The sequence below is a fragment of the Schistocerca gregaria genome, chromosome 8 (assembly GCF_023897955.1).
Source record: "Schistocerca gregaria isolate iqSchGreg1 chromosome 8, iqSchGreg1.2, whole genome shotgun sequence".
NCBI classification, from domain to species: Eukaryota; Metazoa; Arthropoda; class Insecta; order Orthoptera; family Acrididae; genus Schistocerca; species Schistocerca gregaria.
Genome location: NC_064927.1, coordinates 456248338 through 456273825, shown reverse-complemented (window position 1 = coordinate 456273825; position 25488 = coordinate 456248338). Strand labels below are relative to the sequence as shown.

Sequence of the window (25488 nt, the reverse complement as noted above, 5' to 3'; positions counted from 1 at the left end):
GTTAGCCCTGCCAATAATTCACGATGACGGCCTCTGCTCCAGCAATACACCATCCAGGAGATGAATGCGGATGGGGAAATGATCGCTGGAATAAAGGTCGTCAATGACCTCACAGTGAACAGAGTCGGTAAGAGTTGGAGAGCAGAAAGATGGGTCAATGGCTGAGAATGACCCAGTAGCAGCAGAGAAATGAGTCGGAGTACCAGTGCTGAGGATGCACAACACTTGAGATGTTAGGAGGCTCTCCAAAACTCGACCTGGAGCGCAAAGAGAAGTGGAGCCCCACAGGACATCAGGGGCATTGAAGTCGCCCAGAAGGAAAAATGGGCGGGGGAGTTGTGCGATATGATCTGTGAGAGCCTCTAAGTTCACTACATCCAGAGGAGGTAAATAAAGGGAGCAAATGGTAAGCCTCCGACGTGAATGAATTTCAGCTACAACTGCTTGCAGGTCAGTATCTAGGGGGAGAGCAGAGGAGTGGTGGTCGTTATTGACGAACATGGTGACTCTGCCTTTGCCCCTTTCCCCAGTCAGGTCATCCTTGCGATATAACGTATAGCCCCTTAGAACAGGCGCATCAAATGGTTTTAAATGCGTTTCCTGTAAACACAAGCAAAGGGGGCGTTGCCCTGCTACGAGGTTCGGTTTCTCCATATGTGCCCAGAATCTATTCATGTTCCACTGTATAATGGGAGCCATCTATCAGGGTCAGAGTACCTTCAACCTCACTTTCTGTCGGGGAGGAGAGCCCACAACAGGTGGAGGCTCAGTTTTGGGGCGAGATGATTGTCCCAGTCTGACATCAACATCCATCGCCTCTGAAGAGGAGTCGAGAGAGACGTCAGAGAAAATGACATCAACATCAGCAGACTGTATAACTTCAGTCTCCTTCAGCGGGCGAGTCTTTACCTTTGGTTTTGGCTTAGATGTTTTGGCCTGAGGTGGCATTGGAGCCAAAACCTCAGAAGCAGCAGGGGGTGTAGCAGCGCTGGGCAGTGCATAAGACTGGGCCTGGGAAGGGGCAGGAAGGTCCATGATGTCAGCTACCATGGCCTGGTCACAAGGCCGGGGAGGGGGGGGAGGGGGGGGGGAGCAGTAGGCTTCACAGGAACGACAGCAGCACACGTACATTGACAAACGCAGGTGCTAGTGCTGACAGTAGCAACCTCCGTTTGTGTAGCTGCATCGGTTTTCAAGACTGGCTGTTTCAGCGGGTGGCTGCATGGACTTGTATATATTTTTTGCTTACCATACGGGATGCGTTTTGTGGTTTTAAGTTCCTGGATCTTCCGTTCCTCAAGGAAAACTCTGCATCCCCTATTCCACACAGGGTGATCCCCAGAGCAGTTGACACACTTGGGAGGAGAGGAGCAACCATCTCCCTCATGGGCGGTTTTACCACATTTCCCGTAAGTGGCTTCCCGTCTACAGCCGAGAGTAGTGTGTCCAAAGTGTTGGCATTTAAAACACCGCATGTGGTTGGGGTAATAAGGCCATACACTGAGACGTAGGAAACCTGCCTTCACATGGCCTGACAATTTGGTGCTGTTAAAAGTAAGGATAAATGAGTCAGACTTCATGAGAGTACCATCCACCCGTTTCATAACGTGTTGCACGCCGACAATTCCTTCCCGGGACCATTCAGCCTACAGTTCGTCTTGGGGGAATGTCAACGAGATCTCTGCAAGTCACAACACCCTTGCTGTAGTACAAGGTGTTGTGAAATTCAGTCTCAATCGCAAACGCCCCAAGAAATTGTGCTTTCCGAAGGTTCTGGACTTGCTGGAAGCTAGATGTTTCAACCAACAAAGTTCCATTTCGCAAGCGCTTGACAGATTTTAAGGTGCCAGCAATGCCTTCTAAGTCTTTCTGTACATATAATGGTAAAACTTTATCGAAACTCCCCTCCTTTCTTTTAATTATGAGAAACACATTCTGCAAAGCAGTTTGCATTGTGTTACTAGCAACTGAATCAGGAGAACTGGCTACATGAGCCCTCTTGTTGGATTTGGTGTTAGAACCCACCAGCGGTCCACCCTTTCCCGGCGGGGTCAGGGATTTTCTCTGCCTCGTGATGCCTGGGTGTTGTGTGCTGTCCTTAGGTTAGTTAGGTTTAAGTAGTTCTAAGTTCTAGGGGACTGATGACCATAGATGTTAAGTCCCATAGTGTTCAGAGCCATTTGAACCACCCTTTCCGCTGGGCGGAGAAGAATAAAAGTTCGAGGGTTCGATCTCGGTCTCACGAGCAGCTAGGGAACTAGAAGTCCACCTAGACAGAGCCCCACGTGCCTAGGTAAGCCTTATACAACTGAGGTGCGGCAGGTTCCCCAGAGGTTGCCCGCTAGTGACTGCTCCACCTCAACAGTCATGTGTCTCATCAGTGCGCAGCACACCTTGAGATTGAGGGGTTGTTTATAGAGGTTTATTCCACCCTCGCGATCCGAGCGGTCAAGCCAAGATCCCCATTCCCTGAGACACACAACGTTCCACCGCTGCGCCGCACGGTGGTCGCTGAAGCATGCCCAGAGCTTACGGTGACAGGGGACTGGCGGCGCTTACCAGTCCCCAGCTCAGGAACCCCGGGGTCGCCAACCCTGTGCCCAGCAAAGGAATGCTGAGCCCCTGGGGGCTGGTATTCTAGAGGGCCATATGAATGGTTCATAACTCCTTCCACTTAAGCTAACCGATCCTGTATAGCCGATCTTCCTACAAAACGTATTCGATCTGTTCTTCGAATCATGCCACAGAATGCGCTCAGAAGATGTGGTTTCAGCATGATGGTGCACCAGCTCACTTCTAAAGAGCCGTTTGGACATATCTCAACAGACGATATGGTGAAAAATGCAGAGGTGGTCGAACCGCGTGGCCGCCACGATCGCCGGATTTAACTTAAGGTGCCACCGTACCACCACCCTTTCCTCCCCCCTCCCTCCCCCCCTCACCCACCCCGCTGAACAGTGATCACACTGCAGTGTCTACCAATCTGCAGTCGGTCTAATCTGAGGGAACACGGCACACAGACATTTAACAGAGGCGCCTATTTAAATATCAAAACGTGTTGCAACCAAGAAGAAAGCAAAAGGAAAGAAAATCACAAATGGAATAGGTAAATATTAAAGAGAAGGCGAGAGTTTCAAGCAAACAATAATAATAACTTGAAGAAATATTCGAAATTAAATAAAAGTATTCGTAAATGGCTTTGAACAGGTTGAGAAGATACAATCAATCTCTAGTATGAGAAATATCTGAAATCAATATGAGTACGAAGGAAATAACTGACGCTTGTGTAGACTTTTAAAGTATCGTTTAAATGTTTTGTCTACTTGAAGAAATGAATTAAAGGAACATATTGACAATAACTAAAATAATGGCGTTCAGCATATGAGATGCAAAATACCCTGAGACTCGAAGAAAGGAAAGCAATATGTAGAGTATAGTGTTCCAATGAAAATGGTTCAAGCTAAACACAGAGCAATAATAAAGACTTTAAACATTATTACAGAATACCTCTAAATGAAATTAATTCTACAATGTTATAATTATTCATCTACACACAACAACTGTAAATACAGAATGAGATTTTTACTCTGCAGCGGAGTGTGCGCTGGTATGAAACTTCCTGGCAGATTAAAACTGTGCGCCCGACCGAGACTCGAACTCGGGACCTTTGCCTTTCGCGGGCAAGTGCTCTACCAACTGAGGTACCGAGCCGGCCGCGGTGGTCTCGCGGTTCTAGGCGCGCAGTCCGGAACCGTGCGACTGCTGCGGTCGCAGGTTCGAATCCTGCCTCGGGCATGGATGTGTGTGATGTCCTTAGGTTAGTTAGGTTTAAGTAGTTCTAAGTTCTAGGGGACTAATGACCACAGCAGTTGAGTCCCATAGTGCTCAGAGCCATTTTTGAGGTACCGAAGCACGACTCACGCGCGGTACTCACAGCTTTAATTCTGCCAGTACCTCGTCTCCTACCTTGCTAACTTTACAGAAGCTCTCCTGCGAACCTTGCAGAACTAGCACTCCTGAAAGAAAGGATATTGCGGAGACATGGCTTAGCCACAGCCTGGGGGATGTTTCCAGAATGAGATTTTCACTCTGCAGCGGAGTGTGCGCTGATATGAAACTTCCTGGCAGATTAAAACTGTGTGCCCGACCGAAACTCGAACTCGGGACTTTGCCTTTCGCGGGCAAGTAACAACTGTAAATATTATAAATTAAAGTCCACCACTGCTTTTTAAAGGTGTAGTAATGATGAAAGTGCAATTTATTGTGGCATTACCGTTTCATATCGCTATACGATATTGACTAACTTTTACCACCATTTTCTGCTTAATTTTATTTAGAATGTACTAGGTACATTTGATAGGACGAAAGCTCTGAATTTTTCTCACTGGTTGACGTGTCCTCCCCCTGAGATGTCTGGGTCCTCTTTCTTGGTAGGAGGCCAGTTTTTGTGGGACTAAGTCCGATATTACGTTATCATCTAGGAGTAGCAGTAGTAGTAGCTTTATTCATCTGTAGATCTCTTTTTGAAAGGATATAGGACATGTCAAAGTATTTACAGATTTGGTCCAATTTAAAATAAGCTCATTTGTACACAAATACATTTACAGACTTCTAGTTAGAAACAATCATCAGAGTTAATCCCGGTATACAATACTTTTTATACAAATAACTTGAAATAATGTAATGCCACACTGTTCACTCATATCCCACTATCAGTTAGTGCACACACTGTGCACACATTGTTTCATAACACTTCACTCACTACATACACAAACACACACATACATCGGTGCTCTCTGGGCCATTTTCTGTACCACAACTTCCCATTTGCTATCCTGGAAAACTGAGTCAGCATCCCTTTATAATGAGTGAGATGTTGAGCACAGAAAGAGGAAGAGGTGTTAGTGTTGTGCTATGCATAGCTTGATGGAAAGAATTTATAGAAAAGGAAAAAAGAAGGAAAAAACATAGCGTTAAGGTGTTATGTGGAATGTTGGATGTTTTATAATCATTATTATTATTTATTTGTATAACATTCGTTTTTAACAAACCCTTACTCTTTTTTATCTAAGTAATCCTTCAATGTACGAAATGTACTGCATAACAGGTTCTTTTTAGCTGCCTTTTTAAATAAGTATATTTTTGCAATTTCTTTCATTTCTTTTGGTAATTTATTGTGCAGTTTTATTCCTTGGTAGAAAATGCTATTTTGAGTTTTATGTTTACTTTTTCTTGGTAAATGTAAGTTGAATCTAGCTCTTGTTCCATGGTCATGGACAGAGCTGTTTGTGCAATAATTACCAATGTTATTTTTGATGTTTACAACTGACTGGTAAATGTATTCACATGGAACAGTTGAAATCCCCAGTGTTTTGAACAGATCTTTACAATGAGATTGACTACTATTTTTGCTTATTATTCTTGCAGCTCTTTTCTGGAGTTTGAAAATTGTGTTCCCCAAAAAAGAATGCCATAGCTAAAATTGAGTGTACGTATGAAAAGTATGTAACTAAAAGGCACTGCGTGTTACACACTGATAGGATTCTAAGGGCATAACATTCTGATGACGTTCTGTTTACAAGTACTTTTGTGTGTTCACACCGCATCAACTGAGAATCAATATTCATTCCTAAAAATTTTGCATTTGCTACACAGTCTATAGAGGTACCATCTACATTTAATTTATCATTGTCACTTTCCCTCTTCAATTCAAGGCTTTAGTTTTCTTTATGTTCAATGTCACTTTATTGCTTATTGACCATTCATAAACTTCCTTGAGAGTTTCGTTTACTTTCTTGGCAAGGAGTTCTCTTGTTTTCTCAGTGACTATAATATTGCTGTCATCAGCAAAGAGAATTTTTTTCACCATGAGTAATACTACTGGGAAAGTCATTGATGTATATCATGAACAGTATTGGTCCTAATACACTACCCTGCTGAACCCCTATATTAATGTATTTTAATTCTGATAAATGTTTTACTAAATGTTTAGATTTATTTGAAGTATGTGTTATCTCTATTCTTTGTGCCCTATCTGCTAGGTATGATCGAACCAGTCATTAACTATCCCTCTTATTCCTAATGCTTCTCGTTTATTCAATAGAATCTTATGGTCGAATGCATCAAAGGCCGGTCGCGGTGGCCAGGAGGTTTTGGGCGCTTCAGTCGGAAATCGCGCGACTGGTACGGTCGCAGGTTCGAATCCTGCATCGGGATGGATGTGTGTGATGTCCTTAGGTTAGTTAGGTTTAAGTAGTTCTAAGTTCTAGGGGACTATTGCCCTCAGATGTTAAGTCCCATTGTACTCAGTGCCATTTGAACCATTTTTGCATCAAAGGCCTTAGAAAGGTCCAAAAATATGTCTGTGACACACTTATCTTTGTCAAGAGCATCAAGTACAACTTTCGTGAATTCTACTGTGACTGACTGTATCTTTGCCACTTCGGAAACCAAACTGTTATTCGCTTAAAAGATTGTATTTATTCAGGTAATTCATTAATCTGTCTTTCATAATTGCTTCTATTATTTTCGAGAGTGCTGGCAGCAGAGAAATGTGTCAGTAATGTTCTGTCTTCTATGTTACCGTTCTTAAGCAAACGTACAACTCTTGCGTTTTAACTGCTCTGGAAATGTCCCTGATACGACGGATTCATTTATCATATTTGTTAAGGGGCCTTGTATAATCCCGATGCATTGTTTCAGTACACACATTGGTACTTCGTCTAAGCTTACTGACCTTTCATTTTTTAGTTTTTAAACAGTTTTATTGACTTTATTCTCTATCGTTGAAAATAACATCATTGTATTTAGTGCTACATTATTTACTGGTGTTATATTTGTTTTGGGGAATTTTTGCTGTAACTTCTCTGCAGTACTTTTACTCCCCTCCCTTAGCAGCATGTTATTCTGAATTTGTTTGCCTCTTCCCGTTTCCTTTTTATAATATCCCAGAGTGCGTTCTTTGTCAAAGTTGATACGTTAAAAATTTACGTCAAAGAAATTTGATAGTGTAATAGCCTACTTTGTCAAATGTAGTCTTTAGTCAAATACGCTCCTGGTAATGGAAAAAAGAACACATTGACACCGGTGCGTCAGACCCACCATACTTGCTCCGGACACTGCGAGAGGGCTGTACAAGCAATGATCACACGCACGGCACAGCGGACACACCAGGAACCGCGGTGTTGGCCGTCGAATGGCGCTAGCTGCGCAGCATTTGTGCACCGCCGCCGTCAGTGTCAGCCAGTTTGCCGTGGCATACGGAGCTCCATCGCAGTCTTTAACACTGGTAGCATGCCGCGACAGCGTGGACGTGAACCGTATGTGCAGTTGACGGACTTTGAGCGAGGGCGTAAAGTGGGCATGCGGGAGGCCGGGTGGACGTACCGCCGAATTGCTCAACACGTGGGGCGTGAGGTCTCCACAGTACATCGATGTTGTCGCCAGTGGTCGGCGGAAGGTGCACGTGCCCGTCGACCTGGGACCGGACCGCAGCGACGCACGGATGCACGCCAAGACCGTAGGATCCTACGCAGTGCCGTAGGGGACCGCACCGCCACTTCCCAGCAAATTAGGGACACTGTTGCTCCTGGGGTATCGGCGAGGACCATTCGCAACCGTCTCCATGAAGCTGGGCTACGGTCCCGCACACCGTTAGGCCGTCTTCCGCTCACGGCCCAACATCGTGCAGCCCGCCTCCAGTGGTGTCGCGACAGGCGTGAATGGAGGGACGAATGGAGACGTGTCGTCTTCAGCGATGAGAGTCGCTGCTGCCTTGGTGCCTATGATGGTCGTATGCGTGTTTGGCGCCGTGCAGGTGAGCGCCATAATCAGGACTGCATACGACCGAGGCACACAGGGCCAACACCCGGCATCATGGTGTGGGGAGCGATCTCCTACACTGGCCGTCCACCTCTGGTGATCGTCGAGGGGACACTGAATAGTGCACGGTACATCCAAACCGTCATCGAACCCATCGTTGTACCATTCCTAGACCGGCAAGGGAACTTGCTGTTCCAACAGGACAGTGCACGTCCGCATGTATCCCATGCCACCCAACGTGCTCTAGAAGGTGTAAGTCAACTACCCTGGCCAGCAAGATCTCCGGATCTGTCCCCCATTGAGCATGTTTGTGACTGGATGAAGCGTCGTCTCACGCGGTCTGCACGTCCAGCACGAACGCTGGTCCAACTGAGGCGCCAGTTGGAAATGGCATGGCAAGCCGTTCCACAGGACTACATCCAGCATCTCTACGATCGTCTCCATGGGAGAATAGCAGCCTGCATTGCTGCGAAAGGTGGATATACACTGTACTAGTGCCGACATTATGCATGCTCTGTTGCCTGTGTCTATGTGCCTGTGGTTCTGTCAGTGTGATCATGTGATGTATCTGACCCCAGGAATGTGTCAATAAAGTTTACACTTCCAGGGACAATTAATTCACGGTGTTCTTATTTCAATTTCCAGGAGTGTAAATACGATCATTGTACAGTTGACGATAAAAGTTGTTCGTCTTCTGTTGACTGCATTGTGAAATGTAACGGCCTAGAGCGCTGGCATTGCAACAGCTATCTGACGTCTCTGTACTGTGTTTGAGTTCAAAGTTAAGTTGGTATGTTAATTCGATTCTTTTTCATAACCTTGCTTCGACTGTGGGGGGAGGGGGGGGGGAGGTGAGCAAGGGGCACGTTAATTGTGTGCTGATGAGCAGGTAGAATATGCTGCAGGCGACTTCATATCCCCAGTCACGGCTACAGCTATCCACCTCTACATCTGGAAACATCCAGGCAGCTTTCCAGCAAGCCAGAGAAGAGGAGGTGGTCACACTCTAAAATAATAATATTCTTAGCTTTCCATTCTACTTTGTCTATTTTTGAACGCTGAATGCTACTAGTTAAAAACTGCATCATATATTTCGTACTTATTAGTTTTGTAGTTGTTGGTACATTAATTCCATTAATTAAATTATTCAAAAAATAAAAATAGTTCTTATTGCCCTCATAGTGTACTAAATATATATTTACCTTCAGATATTCCCCCCTCAGTACTTCACGCATCACTTCACACATTTCTGGGATTATTTTGGTTAATGCGCAATGTGGTATTTGAGCACTGTATTGTAACCTAGAGTCGCTCTCCCCTGTATCAAGAAATCGTTGTGTTATGGTGAGACTGTATTCTGCACATATAGCACTTCTCAAGTAAGTATTCTGTTTTGCAATATGAGAAGCCACTTTACTGAGCAAGTACTGAAATGCACTTTCATCATTCGTGAGTAATTTATATAAGACTTGACTGACGTCCGCCACTTGCAGCTCTCGTAACAAATTTTGCTGAATGCTTTTACTATCTCGATCTAAAACCCACAGCTTCACCCAAATGTGTTTCTTTTTATCCTCCGCTTCTCTTCCAAATGTACACACAACTCAACTGTGGTGCGAGCAATTGCAGCGCATAATAACAAGTTGTTGCTCTCTGCCATCTTGAGTATGACGAAAAATGTCGTGACAGTTTAATACCCGTTGTATAGCCCCACGCCAGAAATCTTTGTAAAAATATTTGACGAATATTTCTTCAAATTATCCAAATGGCTCTGAGCACTATGGGACTTAACATCTGAGGTCATCAGTCCCCTAGAACTTAGAACTACTTAAACCTAACTAACCTAAGGACATAACACACACATCCATGCCCGAGGCACCTGCGACAGTAGCAGCAGCGCGGTTCCGGACTGAAGCGCCTAGAACCGCTCGGCCACCTCGGCCGGAGAATATTTGTTACAGTAGATACAAGAAATAGCTGCTTATAACGAGTAATCTTTATTTACAGTTACGACAGACTCTTTGTGCTTTATCGCTATTTTCAAGCACCTGCAGTTACAATTTTGGTGAGAATAGGTATGGATGTCAACGTACACAAGTATTTATACGTACACGAGAAAATACTCACAGGAAACATTAAACGAACATAGAGAATTTAGACACAAACACTACCTTAAAAACTTGGCTGAACTTTTAGAACACGAAAACGGATAAATCGGAAGAAACATATGCGACAACCAAAGATAAGCTTAACAAATTTTAGTTAGTAAAACAATATCCCTACTCATGTGCACAATCTTTGTATACATATAGCTTCGTAATAGTGGAACTGTGAAACTTTGTCACGTCGTAATTAACATTTAATTTTTAACACACTGACAACAACATTTACGATCTTATTAAAGCAGTGACAGTTACAAAACAGTCCACTAACGACGCAATATGGACGTCACATCAATCGAGACGTGAGTACAAGACAGCTACTTTAATATACCTATTCTCACCAAAATTGTAATTGCAGGTACTTGAAAATGGCGATAAAGCCAAACAGTCTGTCGTAATTGTAAATAAAGATTGCTCATTATAAGCAGCTATTTGATTTATCTACTGCAACAATCATGTCGTTGTCAGACATATATTACGTTGCTGGCCTTAAAGAAGAAAAATTGACGAATATTTGATCATATTTCTTTGTCAAAGGAATATGATAGTGTAATACAGTCCTTAGGCTGCAGCATGTCGGAGCCGGCGCCTCTCCTCGCCTTGAGCGGTGGGCGCCATGCTGCCACCGCCATCCTCAGAGGATAACTGAGCACGACATTTCTGCCTGTTCTGTTGGGACATCAAAGGACGAGACACCACCCGACCAGCGTCGGCAGGTCCATTGCTTTCACTCCAAAATTTAGTGCACCCAATCGAACTGAGCCATCCCGCTTGGCTCGAAGATGTCAACCAATTGACGGGACACTGCACCATCAAACTACCAACTTCTCCTTTGTTAATGTGCGTTTTGAACGCCTAGAGTGCGAAGTTTATGCAGCATTCCCCCGTTCATTCATTAAATTAGCCATGCTCTCGTCTGTCACATTGGCAACAGCAACAAGTCGTACCCTTCATATAGTATTTTAGAAAGTAAGGTGGTTGAGCGCTGTGAACTAAGATTCTGGGTCATTCTGCGCTGGACCTCCTTGATGGGTCATTCACTCACTGCCCGACAGAGGGTCACTCATCTCATGGCCACCGTTTGGTACTAATGGCCTCCCGGTATGTCGATTTTACGGAAATGTAAATATCACTGTTGCGTTATAAGAGCATCTCGTTAATTGCTTACTTTGCCACGCAACTTGCGTTGCTTAATATCGTTACAGTTTATGATAGTTTGCTGTGTTGTTAACTTTACCTTGTTAAACTTGTCGTCAGCGAACGCACTGCAGACTTCATTATACAGGATGGACTATGACCAATGGTACTTACACAGACATCTAACTTCTGGGACTGTGTCATTAAAGGATCTATTGACATTAAGGGGAGAGTAAGGGAACTGCTGGTGAGCCGTGACTGGCTACATCCTTAGTAAGCCCTGGAAACCTGTGCTTACCCTGTCAGTCTGTTTAAGAAGTGGGAGGACGCAGGAGGAGCAACAGCCAAGACGTATTCACCGCATTCAGCATGCGCCTTGGGAGCGAAACATGGCTTAAGCGCACTGTTGAGGGGATGAGGGAGGAGGAGGAGGGGGAAGGATATGATGGATGTGTGCTCTCACCTGGGTGCGGACCGCTAATAGAGCACCCGGCTGGAAGCAAGGGTCTGGGTGTAAAAGCACTGCGCCAGCTTCTAGGCAATCAGTTCATCAACCGACCGGATGATGGCAAACTGGTTCGCTTAACCGTTCGACGCTGACTTCTGGCCGTTCACCGGCGAACTATATCGTCACGAAACACACCGGGAAAAGTTGAAGAATCACTGACTTTTATTACTTTCATAATCACAGGTCCTTGAAGCGGTAGGCTGACTGGTGAGAATCCAATTGCTGTTTCATCTCTACTGGTGGGTAGGAGTTGGCATGGGCAACACAAAATAAGCACACTGGAAAAAATATATTCACCCCTAGGTGGTGTTACGTTGATACCGTGTAACAACGCGTCTTGCCTTGGCAGTGGCCACAATTATTAAGTGAGGAATAGAGTCCACAGTTTCTTCAGGCGTGCCACATCCATCTAACTCCACTCACTGATGTTTAGACACCGCAGGACTACGAAACCGCGAAGATGCTGATTGTTACAACTCACCCACTGTTCCATATAGCTCCAGGTTTTTTGTGGTATTAAAATAGGGTGGCTTATCGTGCCATTCGAGATTAGATAAGTCACCAGAGTGTTCGTCGGACCAGTGAACACTGATGTCGTCATCTTGGAAGACGAGAATTTCCATTACATAGATCATGAAGATGTGAAGCAAGGTGTAACTGTTGGTCTTAAAAACATCTCTCACCAGCTTACGATATAGTCTGGAGACACTATCTTCTCTACAAACTGGTTCATATAATCCCACTCTGAAAAACAGTCTAATTTACTAACACCATGCTTGCCGGTAGGTCATTTCGAATCATACTGGGCAACAGGATAAGCTCTTCAATGACGATAAGCGATGGTCTACCTAAGGAACATATCCTCGCTCACTGCTGTTTAATCTATACATATCCGATATGCTTGAAACTAGATCTCACAAGTTTGTTTATGCCGATGACTCGGATCTAGAAGTGGCACAAGGAAATGTTGAAGCAATGGAAGCCATCTTAACGTCTTACCTGGTAATAACGAGAACATAGTTTCGGAAATGGAGACGGAAACCAAACCCCACAAAAATAGAGGCAACTTGCTTTAATGGTGTGACACAGAGGCGAATAAACAGCTCCATGTCCAATTTGGTGACTACTTCACCACATTCAGCACCCAAAATATGTAGGGGTTTCATTGAACCCGACACTGTCCTACAAGAATCATCTGCAAAACACCGCAGCGGAGATACGACCTGTTGTCGAGTGGAAGAAGGTGCCTGGCAGCTCGCAGCACTGTTACGAGCTTTCATCTACGAAGTGCAAACGGCTGCAGAGTTTTGACAACACTGATGCATTACCCTACAGACGTTTACAAAATTGCAACTCACTTCGATCAAGAAAACCACCCACGAAAACAACCATGGAACTACACACATCTCAGTTCAACTTAACTGACGCATGGGAATGAGACTGGTCAGAGGCTTATACTTCACATTGGCATAACTTGCTACGTTCTAGAAAGATACCCCCTGCCTCTGACCAACCGTGCAGAATATGAACAACTGTTAACAGAAAACGCTCTAATCATGGCACAAGCGGAGATTTTCTTTATAAATGGGGTAGCGCTCCATCTTTAAAACGCGACTGTGGAGCAGCAAGGCAAACCGTTCGCCACACTGTCGCAGAACATGCCAGCAGGCCAAATCACGGAACTTTCAACGAATTCCTGGTGGAAACGAATGACGCAACTGACTATATAAAAATTTAAAGATCTGTTTGCAAATTACATATGCCATTGCCTGTATCTTATTTAATAGTACTCTTAAAAAACCAGACGAAAAAAATGAATGGGTTCAAGTGATGGTGCGAAAGACATAACCAACACATCACAGAAACAACTCCGACCTGAACTACGCTCTCTGCACTCTACATGTTAAAACCTCATTGGGGGTTTTGGTGCAAAATCGCTACTTGTCGGACGACATTACATTCCTACAGTCAGCTACGTAGTCCACTTCCTGAGATGAAGACGTGCACCTTTATGCAGTTCTGTGAGAATGGCTTCTTACAAGGAATCCTTCTCCAGATCTCCAAATATTTATTGCATACAGATCCCTTTCCGAATGGTCCCTCAGAAACTATTGATATGGACCTACAATCACTGACAACTGCAATACCTACCAGGTTTAAAACCGATTGTAATTGCCACACCGCGAAATGCGTCTCTGGCCCCTGGTAGATAGGATGCTTTTGGGACCCCTGCCCTAACGCAGTGTTACATGGCTGTGCCTGATACACCACTCCATGTAGAGATGTCGGGCAGTCCACACTAACACATCGGGCAACTTCATTCCCAGTGTGGTCATGAGCACATCCAAACACAATAGCTACTTTCTACCATTCTACTCATTTTTTAACTGCTTTTGAGGAGAGTGCAACTCATGCTAACTCAGGAAGAAGGCTTCCAATTATCTTGCTTAAGAAATGAGCAGGCCCAGGTTTTCCTTCTGAGGTCAGTCACAGATGCTATAGAGAAGGGAAGTGGCTCCCCAGGACATTGCAGTTCATGGAAGCAGTTGCGGTACAACCCTACTCCACGCTTTGGTGGCGAATGTAGAGGTCTCTGTTGAAGGCAGTTGCCATCAAGCTACTGAAAGGCCCTAGGGTACAACTGTGTGTGTCAGTTCACCTTCCTGTGCAAATCTAAGAACAGGCCGCCACAACAATCCTCGGCCTCCACAATAAAATCAGTTGCTTCTCCCTCCAGATTTTGCTATCCAATCAAATGAACTTTGCCCACCCCCATGCTTAGGTGCGAAGGGGTTGACCACTGAATGGAACATGGCTAGCAGCCGATATCAGCTCGCATGTTAATAAGCATTGTATGAGCCAGGAATGAGGAATTCCTACAAGGTTCCCCTGTATTCACGCCAGTAAAGCGAAATTGACGTTGGTCTCTGTGACAATGGCTGGGTATCCTACCTTCCATGGAGAGATTTTCCAAAAGTGGGGAGTTTGGTTTAGAGGGTGATAATTTTGGGCATGGCCGCACTGGCACAAATGGAGAGAGATATGCCGTCCCGCCATGGAGAGAGAGAGAGATTTCTGTTCCCGTTGCCGATTGGGGTACACATTTTCAACGTTTAGAGTAAGCTTTACATTTCGCATTTGCGCTGTCCACTTTCTGAGCAGCTCACAAACTGCGGAGTATGCTGCTAAATTTGCCTTCCGTGATTAACTGTATTGTTTATGGATCTTGGTCTCGTTTACCTTGCATTTGCGAGGTGCGCTGCTTAGGAAAGCTTGCAACGTTTCCAAGCAGTCTTCCATGTAGGTGAGGTACCTCCCCATAGTGTTAGAAGGACATTCATAACTGAACTGAGATTCTAGAGAGTTAAAACTTTTAGGTGACTTTGAGCTCCTAGTGCTGAAAGTTATTCTCTGCCACATTAAAATGGTATGAGTAGAGACATTAGAGTAAATAAATAACTTATTAAACTCAGACTCGATCTGAATCTCAGACCCAAACTATTGCCCTAGAACATATCCTGGATAGGACATACACTTAAAACAAATACACTCTAAGACAAAAAAAGACGCACTATGAAGGAAGTATCCGAATAGGACGGAAGTCGGTAGATGTCATATACATGCACGGTCAAGCAAATGAATACAGTTTCAGAGAAAAAATACAGGATGATGTATTCAAGAGAAAGAGCTTCATAAATTGAGCACGTCATTAAAGAGTTGCTCCACCTCAGGTCCTTACGTTAGTAGTTATTCGGCTTGACATTTGTTGATAGAGCTGTTGCATGCCCTCCTGAGGGATATACTGCCAAATTATGCCCAACTGGCGTGTTAGATCGTCGAAATCCCGAGCTAGTTGGAGGATCCTGCCCATACTGCTCCAAACGTTGTCTGTTGGGGAGAGATCGGGTGCCCCTGCTGGCCCAGGTAGAGTTTGACAAGCATGAAGACAAGTAGTAGGAACTTTCGCCATGTTTTGGAGGGCATTATCTTTCTGAAATTCAATCCCAGAATGACTTGCCATGAAGGGCAACAAAACGGGGCGCAGAACATCGTCGACGAACTGCTATGCTGTAAGAGTACCTTGATGACAACCAAGGGGCTCTGCTATGAAATGAAATGGTATCCAGACCATTACTCCTGGTTGTAGGACCTTACGGCGGGAGAAAGTCTGTTTGGTCTCCCATCGATGTCTAGGGCGTCTCTAGACCCATCTTCGCTGGTCATTGGGGCTCAGTTTGAAGCGAGACTCATCAGTGAAGACAATTCTACTCCAGTCAATGAGATTCCAGGCCGAAGAAGTGTCTGGAGATGCACTGGACAACAGTGGAATTCCGTCCCATTACGATAATTCCTTCGTGGTGCGCCATTTTTCTTTCCTTGAACTGTATAACCGTGCAGTCCTAATTTGTTTGTCTTACTATGACGATACTCCATGGAAAGCAGGTCCTTGGCCTTTTCGTTTAAATATTAAATGCGAGGTAGTTTGATCTGTGGTTAAGACTTACCAGCATTCCACTGAGCTCGTCATAGGTTTGTTAAAGGCAAGTTGTAGAGAGAAGTAAGAAAGGCAGGAGCCCAAGTTCTGTTCAACAATAATACTTCAGGGGTGAAGGTCTCCACAATGGCATGGTAGCAGTTCAGCACCACTTACAGCGCTCGAGAGCGACCATTGTGTTCTTTTATTGCAGTCAGTAATATCTTCTACATCTACATCCATACTCCGCAAGCCACCTGACGATGTGTGGCGGAGGGTACCTTGAGTACCTCTATCGGTTCTCCCTTCTATTCCAGTCTCGTATTGTTCGTGGAAAGATGGATTGTCGGTATGCCTCTGTGTGGGCTCTAATCTCTCTGATTTTAATCTCATGGTCTCTTTGCGAGATAAACGTAGGAGAGAGCAATATACTGCTTGACTCCTCGGTGAAGGTATGTTCTCGAAACTTCAACAAAAGCCCGTACCGAGCTACTGAGCGTCTCTCCTGCAGAGTCTTCCACTGGAGTTTATCTGTCATCTCCGTAACGCTTTCGCCATTACTAAATGATCCTGTAACGAAGTGCGTTGCTCTCCGTTGGATCTTCTCTACCTCTTCTATCAACCCTATCTGGAACGGATCCCACACTGCTGAGCAGTGTTCAAGCAGTGGGTGAACAAGCGAACTGTAACCTACTTCCTTTCTTTTCGGAATGCATTTCCTTAGGGTTCTTCCAATGAATCTCAGTTTGGCATCTGCTTTACTGACGATCAACTTTATATGATCATTCCATTATAAATCACTCCTAATGCGTACTCCCAGGCAATTTATGGAATTAACTGCTTCCAGTTGCTGACCTGCTATATTGTAGACAAATGATAAGGGATCTTTCTTTCTGTGTATTCGAAGCACATTACACTTGTCTACATTGAGATTCAATTGCCATTCCCTGCACCATGCGTCGATTCACTGCAGATCGTCCTGCATTTCAGTACAATTTTCCATTGTTACAACCTCTGGATACACCACAGCATCATCCGCAAAAAGCCTCAGTGAACTTTCGATTTCATCCACGAGGTCATTTATGTATATTGTGAATAGCAACGGTCCTACGACACTCACCTGCGGCACATCTGAAATCACGCTTACTTCGGAAGACTTCTCTCCATTGGAAATGACTTGCTGCGTTCTGTTATCTAGGAACTCTTCAATCCAATCACACAATTTTGTGATAGTCCATATGCTCTTATTTTGTTCATTAAACGACTGTGGGGAACTGTATCTAGCGCCTTGCGGAAGTCAAGAAACACGGCATCTACCTGAGTGACTGTGTCTATGGCCTTCTGAGTCTCGTGGACGAATAGCGTGAGCTGGGTTTCACACGACCGTCTTTTTCGAAACCCATGCTGATTCCTACAAAGTAGATTTATAGTCTCCAGAAAAGTCATTATACTCGAACATAATACGTGTTCCAAAATTCTACAACTGATCGACGTTAGAGATATTTGGTCTATAGTTCTGCATATCTGTTCGATGTCCCTCCTTGAAAACGGGGATGACCTATGCCCTTTTCCAATCCTTTGGAACACTAGCTCTTCTAGAGACCTGCTGTACACCGCTGCAAGAAGGGGGGCAAGTTCCTTCGCGTACTCAGTGTAAAATCGAACTGGTATCCCATCAGGTCTAGCGGCCTCTCCTCTTAAGCTGGCAACGCTGGGTAATCAGCCAGTTTCACATTTGTTGTTGTTGTGGTCTTCAGTCCTGAGACTGGTTTGATGGAGCTCTCCATGCTACTCTATCCTGTGCAAGCCTCTTCATCTTCCAGTACCTGCTGCGGCCTACATCCTTCTGAATATCCTTAGTGTATTCATCTCTTGGTCTCCCTCTATGATTTTTACCCTCCACGCTACCCACCAATACTAAATTGGTGATCCCTTGATGCCTCAGAACATGTCCTACCAACCGATCCCTTCTTCTGGTCAAGTTGTGCCACAAACTTTTCTTCTCCCCAATCCTAATCAATACTTCCTCATTAGTTATGTGATCTACCCACCTAATCTTCAGCATTCTTCTGTAGCACCACATTTCGAAAGCTTCTATTCTCTTCTTGTCCAAACTATTTCTCGTCCACGTTTCACTTCCATACATGGCTACACTCCATACAAATACTTTCAGAAACGACTTCCAGTCTACATTTTATATCCTCTCTACTTCGACCATCATCAGTTACTTTCCTCCCCAAATAGCAAAACTCATTTACTACTTTAAGTGTCTCGTTTCCTAATCTAATTCCCTCAGCATCACCCGACGTAATTCGACTACATTCCATTATCCTCATTTTGCTTTTGTTGATGTTCATCTTATATCCTCCTTTCAAGACATTGTCCATTCCATTCAACTGCTCTTCCAAGTCCTTTGCTGTCTCTGACAGAATTACAGTGTCATCGACGAACCTCACAGTTTTTATTTCTTCTCCAAGGATTTTAATACCTACTCCGAATTTTTCCTTTACTGCTTGCTCAATATACAGATTGGATAACATCGGGCAGAGGCTACAACGCCGTCTCACTCCCTTCCCAACCACTGCCTCCCTTTCCTGCCCCTCGACTCTTATAACTGCCATCTGGTTTCTGTACAAGTTGTAAATAGCATTTCGCTCCCAGTATTTTACCCCTGCCACGTTTAGAATTTGAAAGAGAGTGTTCCAGTCAACATTGTCAAAAGCTTTCTCTAAGTCTACAAATGCTAGAAACGTAGGTTTACATTTCCTTCATCTTTCTTCTAAGATAAGTCGTAAGGTCAGTATTGGCTCACGTGTTCCAGTATTTCTACGGAATCCAAACTGATCTTCCCCGAGGTCGGCTTCTACTAGTTTTTCCATTCGTATGTAAGGAATTCGTGCTAGTATTTTGCAGCTATGGCTTATTAAACTGATTGTTCGGTAATTTTCACATCTATCAACACCTGCTTTCACAGTAAGGGTAATAATTTTTCGGTTGGCTTATAAAATGAAAACAACAGTTTAAGGGAAGCAGATATCGTCTAGCTGCTTACCTTGAAGCCGTCCTTGCTGCGCTCGATTTTGGAGAAGCCAGACTTGACCGCAGGGGTGTGGCGCCAGGGCCGGTTGTACGAGCAGCAGCAAGCGTCTAGGGCCGAGGACGGGTCGTAGCACGACGCGGTCGCGCCTATGCGTGCCGCGTTCAGCTCGTCGTCGCTGTCGCTGTCGCTGTCGCTGTCGCCGAGGTCCAGAAACAGCCAGTCCCGAGCCCAGTCCGTCTGACCGGGCCAGTAGCATATCCTCCTCTGGGACATGGGGACCTGGCGGCACAGAGAGCCACACTTTGGCAATATCCCCGACTGAAACGATGTAGGTTCTACATGTACATCTACACGATTACTCTGCAATTCACATTTAAGTGCTTGGCAGAGGGTTCATCGAACCCCAATCATGCTGTCTCTCTACTATTCCACTCCCGAACAGCGCGCGGGAAAAACGAACACGTGATGACTGGGTGTTGTGTGATATCCTTAGGTTGTTAGGTTTAAGTAGTTCTAAGTTCTAGGGGACTGATGACCTCAGAAGTTAAGTCCCATACTGCACACAAGGGAACCTCCCCATCGCACCCCCTCAGATTTAGTTATAAGTTGGCACAGTGGATGGGCCTTGAAAAACAGAACACAGATCAATCGAGAAAACAGGAAGAAGTTGTGTGAAACTATGGGAAAAAAATAAGCAAAATATACAAACTAAGTAGTCGATGCGCAAGGTAGGCAACATCAAGGATGGTATGAGCTCAGGAGCGCCGTGGCCCCGTGGTTAGCGTGAGCAGCTGTGGAACGAGAAATCCCTGGTTCAAGTCTTCCCTCAAGTGAAAAGTTTAATTTTTTATTTTCAGGCAATTATTATCTGTCCGTCCGTGCGATGCGAGATAACTTTGTGAAAACATTCTATGATGTTGCGAAGCTGCACAGGTACACAGAGCAGTATTGTTTACGTGATCGTGTTTCAATTACCAAAGTTCAGCCATTCACACATAATCAACTTCGCTCTCCAAAATTCCAGGACATGTTCAGATTTGCTTGGACATATGCAAGATTTGACGGTCTACACACGGAAAAATTTGAAAACGTTAAAAACATATGTTTCACAGAGCACAGTGAAAACTGTGCGACTGTGAAACTGTTGCATTCATTTGTTGTAGTTTATGTGACACACTCTTATGTTTTCGTCACTTTTTTGGGAGTGATTATCACGTCCACAAGAAAATCTAAATCGGGCAAGGTATAAGAATTTTTTTACCCATTCGCCAAGCGTACAAGTTAGGTGGGTCGACAATATATTCCTGTCATGTGGTGCACATGTCGTCACCAGCGTCGTATAGAATATATCAGACGTGTTTTCCTGTGGAGGAATCGGTTGACCTATGACCTTGGGATCAAATGTTTTCTGTTCCCATTGGAGAGGCACGACCTATCGTCTATTAATCGCGCGGTTTTGAGGTGCGGTCGCAAAACACAGACACTAAAATTATTACATTGAACAGAGACGTCAATGAAAGAACGGACAGATGATAACTTTGCGAAAATAAAGGAAGTAAACTTTTCACTCTAGGGAAGACTTCAACCAATGGCCTCTCGTTCCGCAGCTGCTCACGCTAACCACGGCGCTCCTGAGCTCACATTATCCTTGATGTTGCCTATCTTGCGCATGGACTACTCAGTTCGTATATTTTGCTTATTTTTTTTCAAAGTTCCACACAACTTCTTCCTGTTTTCTCGATTGATCTGTGTTCAGTTTTTCAAGGCCTATCCACTGTGCCAACTTATAACTAAATCTGAGGGGAGTGCGATGGCGAGGTTCCCTTGTCAGAGCGATTTGAACCATTTTTTTTTTTTTAAACGAACACCTAAATCTTTCTGTTCGAGCTCTGATTTCTCTTATTTTATTTTGATGATCATTCCTACATATGTAGGTTGGGCTCAACAAAATATTTTCGCACTCGGAAGAGAAAGTTGGTGACTGAAATTTAGTAAATAGATCTCGCCGCGACGAGAAACGTCTTTGGTTTTATGACTTCCATCCCAACTCGCATTATCATATCTGACACAAACTCTCTCCCCTATTACGTGATAATACAAAACGAGCTGCCCTTTTTTGCACCCTTTCGATGTCCTCCGTCAATCCCACCTGGTAAGGATCCCACACCGCACAGCAATATTCTAACAGAGGACGAACGAGTGTAGTGTAAGCTGTCTCTTTAGTGGACTTGTTGCAACTTCTAAGTGTCTTGCCAATGAAACGCAACCTTTGGCTCGCCTTCCCCATAATATTATCTATGTGGTTTTCCCAACTGAAGTTGTTCGTAATTTTAACACCCAGGTACTTAGTTGAATTGACAACCTTGAGAATTGTACTATTTATCGAGTAATCGAATTCCAACGGATTTCTCTTGGAACTCATGTAGATCACCTCACACTTTTCGTTATTTAGCGTCAACTGCCACCTGCCACATCATACAGCAATCTTTTCTAAATCGCTTTGCAACTGATACTGGCCTTCGGATGACCTTACTAGACGGTAAATTACAGCATCATCTGCAAACAACCTAAGAGAACTGCTCAGATTGTCACCCAGGTCATTTATATAGATCAGGAACAGCAGAGGTCCCAGAACGCCTCCCTGGGGAACACCTGATATCACTTCAGTTTTACTCGATGATTTGCCGTCTATTACTACGAACTGCGACCTTCCTCACAGGAAATCACGAATCCAGTCGCACAACTGAGACGATACCCCATAGTCCTCACAGGAAATCACGAATCCAGTCGCACAACTGAGACGAAACCCCATAGGCCCGCAGCTTGACTAGAAGTCGCTTGTGAGAAACGGTGTCAAAAGCTTTCCGGAAATCTAGAAATACAGAGTCAACTTGAGATCCCCTACCGATAGTAGCCATTACTTCGTGCGAGGTTCTCTGAATATGGATGAATGTGGTTTCGCTGGTGGCATGAAAGAAACGACACTTATGCTAACCCGACCTCCTCCTAAGGATTCGTGGAAAAAGGACTTGTCTTTATTATTTAAACAATTCCTTGCAGGTGTGTTCGCCACAGGGTCTGGTCTCCAACTGACTTAGTACACATCGCCACCACCAGAGGGCGCTCTCATCTGTGACGTAATCTAAGATGGCGACACCCAGTGTGTCTACCGCGAGTTCAAGACCCCAACTGACTTAGCACATATCGCCACCGCCAGAGGGCGCTACCGTTACGCCGGGTGATGACGCAAGTACCGTTATTCAACATGGCTGCAACCAATACATTATCCATGTGCTCTAGGACATACAGCCACTGCACGGTCCCATTACGTAATCCAAGGTCGTCCGCTTTCTCTCCCCCGTTTTATAACGACATACGTGTCGCGTCTGCGGTCCGTGAGCGCGCGACCGATTACATCACAGCCTCAAGCCCGCACCTTCATACTCGCGCCGGAGATAGTCTTCTGTAAATATGCTAACGAATTTAACTGAACACATGTGACACTAACATCATGCATCTAACCTATCAGTTACCTAAGTACTTAATTCCATTTCAATTTTAATCATATTCAATAAGTGAATTTACAATTTCAATATTCAATGACCAAATGAGAAGTTCCATATTTTCCCACTATGCGTGCAGTGTTCATTCATGAGCCCCCTCCCCTAGAATGCTGCACTCTAATTGGCTACTGCATTAGTCATGTGGTTCAACTTCATAGAACCTAGGACTTGGAATCAATTTTCGGGAATGCCACACCCACCTGGATCTGGAATCAAATAGTTAAAGTCTCCACCACGATCCTCAGCAGATCGCCACATCCCCCTACTAGACAATGTTGTCAGGCTAACGTGCATTACTGTGTACTAACGTGTATAGTGCATGATGTAATCCCAGATGGTTGGGTGAAATGGTGGAGAAACTGCTCTCTCTATTATGGACATGAGTTTTTATTTTGCAATCAATGTCTCCACCATGAGATCTAGACTCCAACTGACCTAGTACACATTACTGCCACCATAGGGTTCTGTCATCCCTCCTGTGACCTAATCCCAAATGGTGGTCTGTAAGAGGAAAAAGGCGCGAAAATGACTCAGACTCCGTTGGGCTGCTGGGGAGAGTAAGGAAGGAGTTTGAAACATTTTATTTAGGGATCAAATATATTTATCACACTGACGCAAAACACTCGCCATGTTATGCTTGGGGTCACAATACACAGTCTGCAGACACGCAAACAACTCCTAATTTAAGCAAACAATTTAAGTACAGACATTCAGACTCCCCCTAAATAATGCAGCACAGTGATGTGTAGACACGCTCAGTACACGTAAACTGTTCAAATAAAATAATGCATAGCACAGCCTACATACCTGCTTGCAAAATAATCCAACAGACACGCAACCAACGTACGCAAACTCTGCCCTCTGTCCACTAGAGCGCATAGGAAGTTACCTACAGCTCCACCAAGGGACGTGGCCGTCAGATGTCAAACCACACACAGCTGCCCACAGGCATGATGCAGATACATCCCTTTTCATACTTGATACTAGAGGAATTCCTATCCAAATACGTGTTCACCTAGACGCCGATGACGACACGATCGGACGGGAGCGATGCCTAACATACAGACTGCAGACATTCCAAGTTTTGCTGCGCGCGCGAGTGGTTGATGCAGGTGAAATCTGCATCTATACAGTTTCCCTTATACCGACGTCACAGAACTCCAAGGCACAGCCCCCATACCAGAAACACCTCAGGCCAGCAGATGGCAGACGAGCACACGCTGCTTCCATCTACCATCTAACAGAACATACGTGACTTGTTCAGCCGAGGGTGCCCGCCCCAGCATGGCTCAAGCCGTATCTCCCGGCGAGACGTCTGCGTGGCGGCTCACGATCTAACAACGGTCCCAATGTTCTTCTTACGTCACATGGCTTTGTAAAAAAAAAAAAAAAAAAAAAAAAAAAAAAGGCCAAGTCTACCTCTCGGCATTTGCATAGTGCCCCAGAAATAGTTAACACTAGCTCTCTAGATGTCTCAGCTTGTAAGCACGGAAATTCCTACTCTAAAAGAACTTGTTTACGAAAATAACATCGAATGCTCTCATCCCAGCGCTCTTAACGTCTTACCCCTCCAGATTTCAACATACGCAAATGTTCCCTCCACTATGTAGAGACCCCTATATCCCAACACAAATGATGTCAATGAATCGAGGATTCTGATTGGCTCTTATCGAATTTACACGCCGAATTACTTATGCCGCTGATATCGAAGCACCATCCACCTACTCTTTCTGGGGCTTTCAGCAGTTATTTTACACAGATCGCTAAATTGCATTGACAGTTAAACGCGCAAAATTGTCTCCACATTATCAAATACATATGAGACTCACAAGAACATTGCAAGCCAGGAAGATATTTACCACTGTAACTACAATTAAATATTATGATTGCTCCTACAGTCTGACACAAACCAATGTACAGGTAATCTCTCCTCTTGACAACTGTACTTCAGTATCTATAGAGCATATAATTTTCCACTTAAAAACTCTCTTTCATACACTCATCATTATCAATGTCCTCAATCTATATGTCCCTCGCGATAGGACTCACAGTCATCCTCTCTAGTGATGCCATAACATAAACCATGTTTACTTTACAATGCAATATATATATATATATATATATATATATATATATATATATATATATATATATATATATATATATACATATATATATATATATACAATGTAAGTCACAGTAACTTTACAATACAATATATACACATTTTAGACAAACAGTGCAGTTACCTTTTACATCTCCTTAGACCTTGAAAAATTATCGTATGCCTACACTCACACCGGCTATATGTTACGATGCTCCCCAGTCCTAGAGAAGCACTATCTTCTTTCTTTCTACAGACAAGACATTCAGTGGTAATAAACTACTTTACACTGATCACCACTTCACATCAACAACTAAACCTCGCCACACATATCGTCAAATACTTAAAGACACCTACTCATTTACACTCTCCTCCCACTGTGGCCAGGAGCTTGAATATTAGTACGTGAAACCGATCTCCAACTCAGCAGCAATATATCAACACATACTGTGTCGATGTAGCAAACATACAATTCCTATCCTACACCATATAAAATCACCCCTTTTACATCAGAACGCCGTCAGTGAATCGAAGTCACTCTCAGAACTGATGTACAAAGACAGACACGTTTCCCCCTTGGTATAAACGCGCTACTGTTTCTGGTCTGGACCTGCCTGCTTGCTTGTGTTCCTACAGACATCTCCAGACTCTGGGATTACAAGAACACACCTATTTTCGC

The 25488-nt window shown here is 44.3% G+C and overlaps 1 protein-coding gene across 1 annotated transcript in view; it reads right to left on the bottom strand.

Moving 5' to 3' along the window:
• The window catches only part of LOC126285242 (uncharacterized), a 45314-nt gene extending 25899 nt beyond the window's left edge, over positions 1-19415 (bottom strand). The window contains exon 1 of the mRNA XM_049984539.1: positions 19155-19415. Within this exon, the coding sequence (XP_049840496.1) occupies positions 19155-19415 (261 nt within the window). The remainder of the gene's footprint in view (positions 1-19154) is intronic.
• Between the last annotated feature and the right edge of the window lie 6073 nt (positions 19416-25488).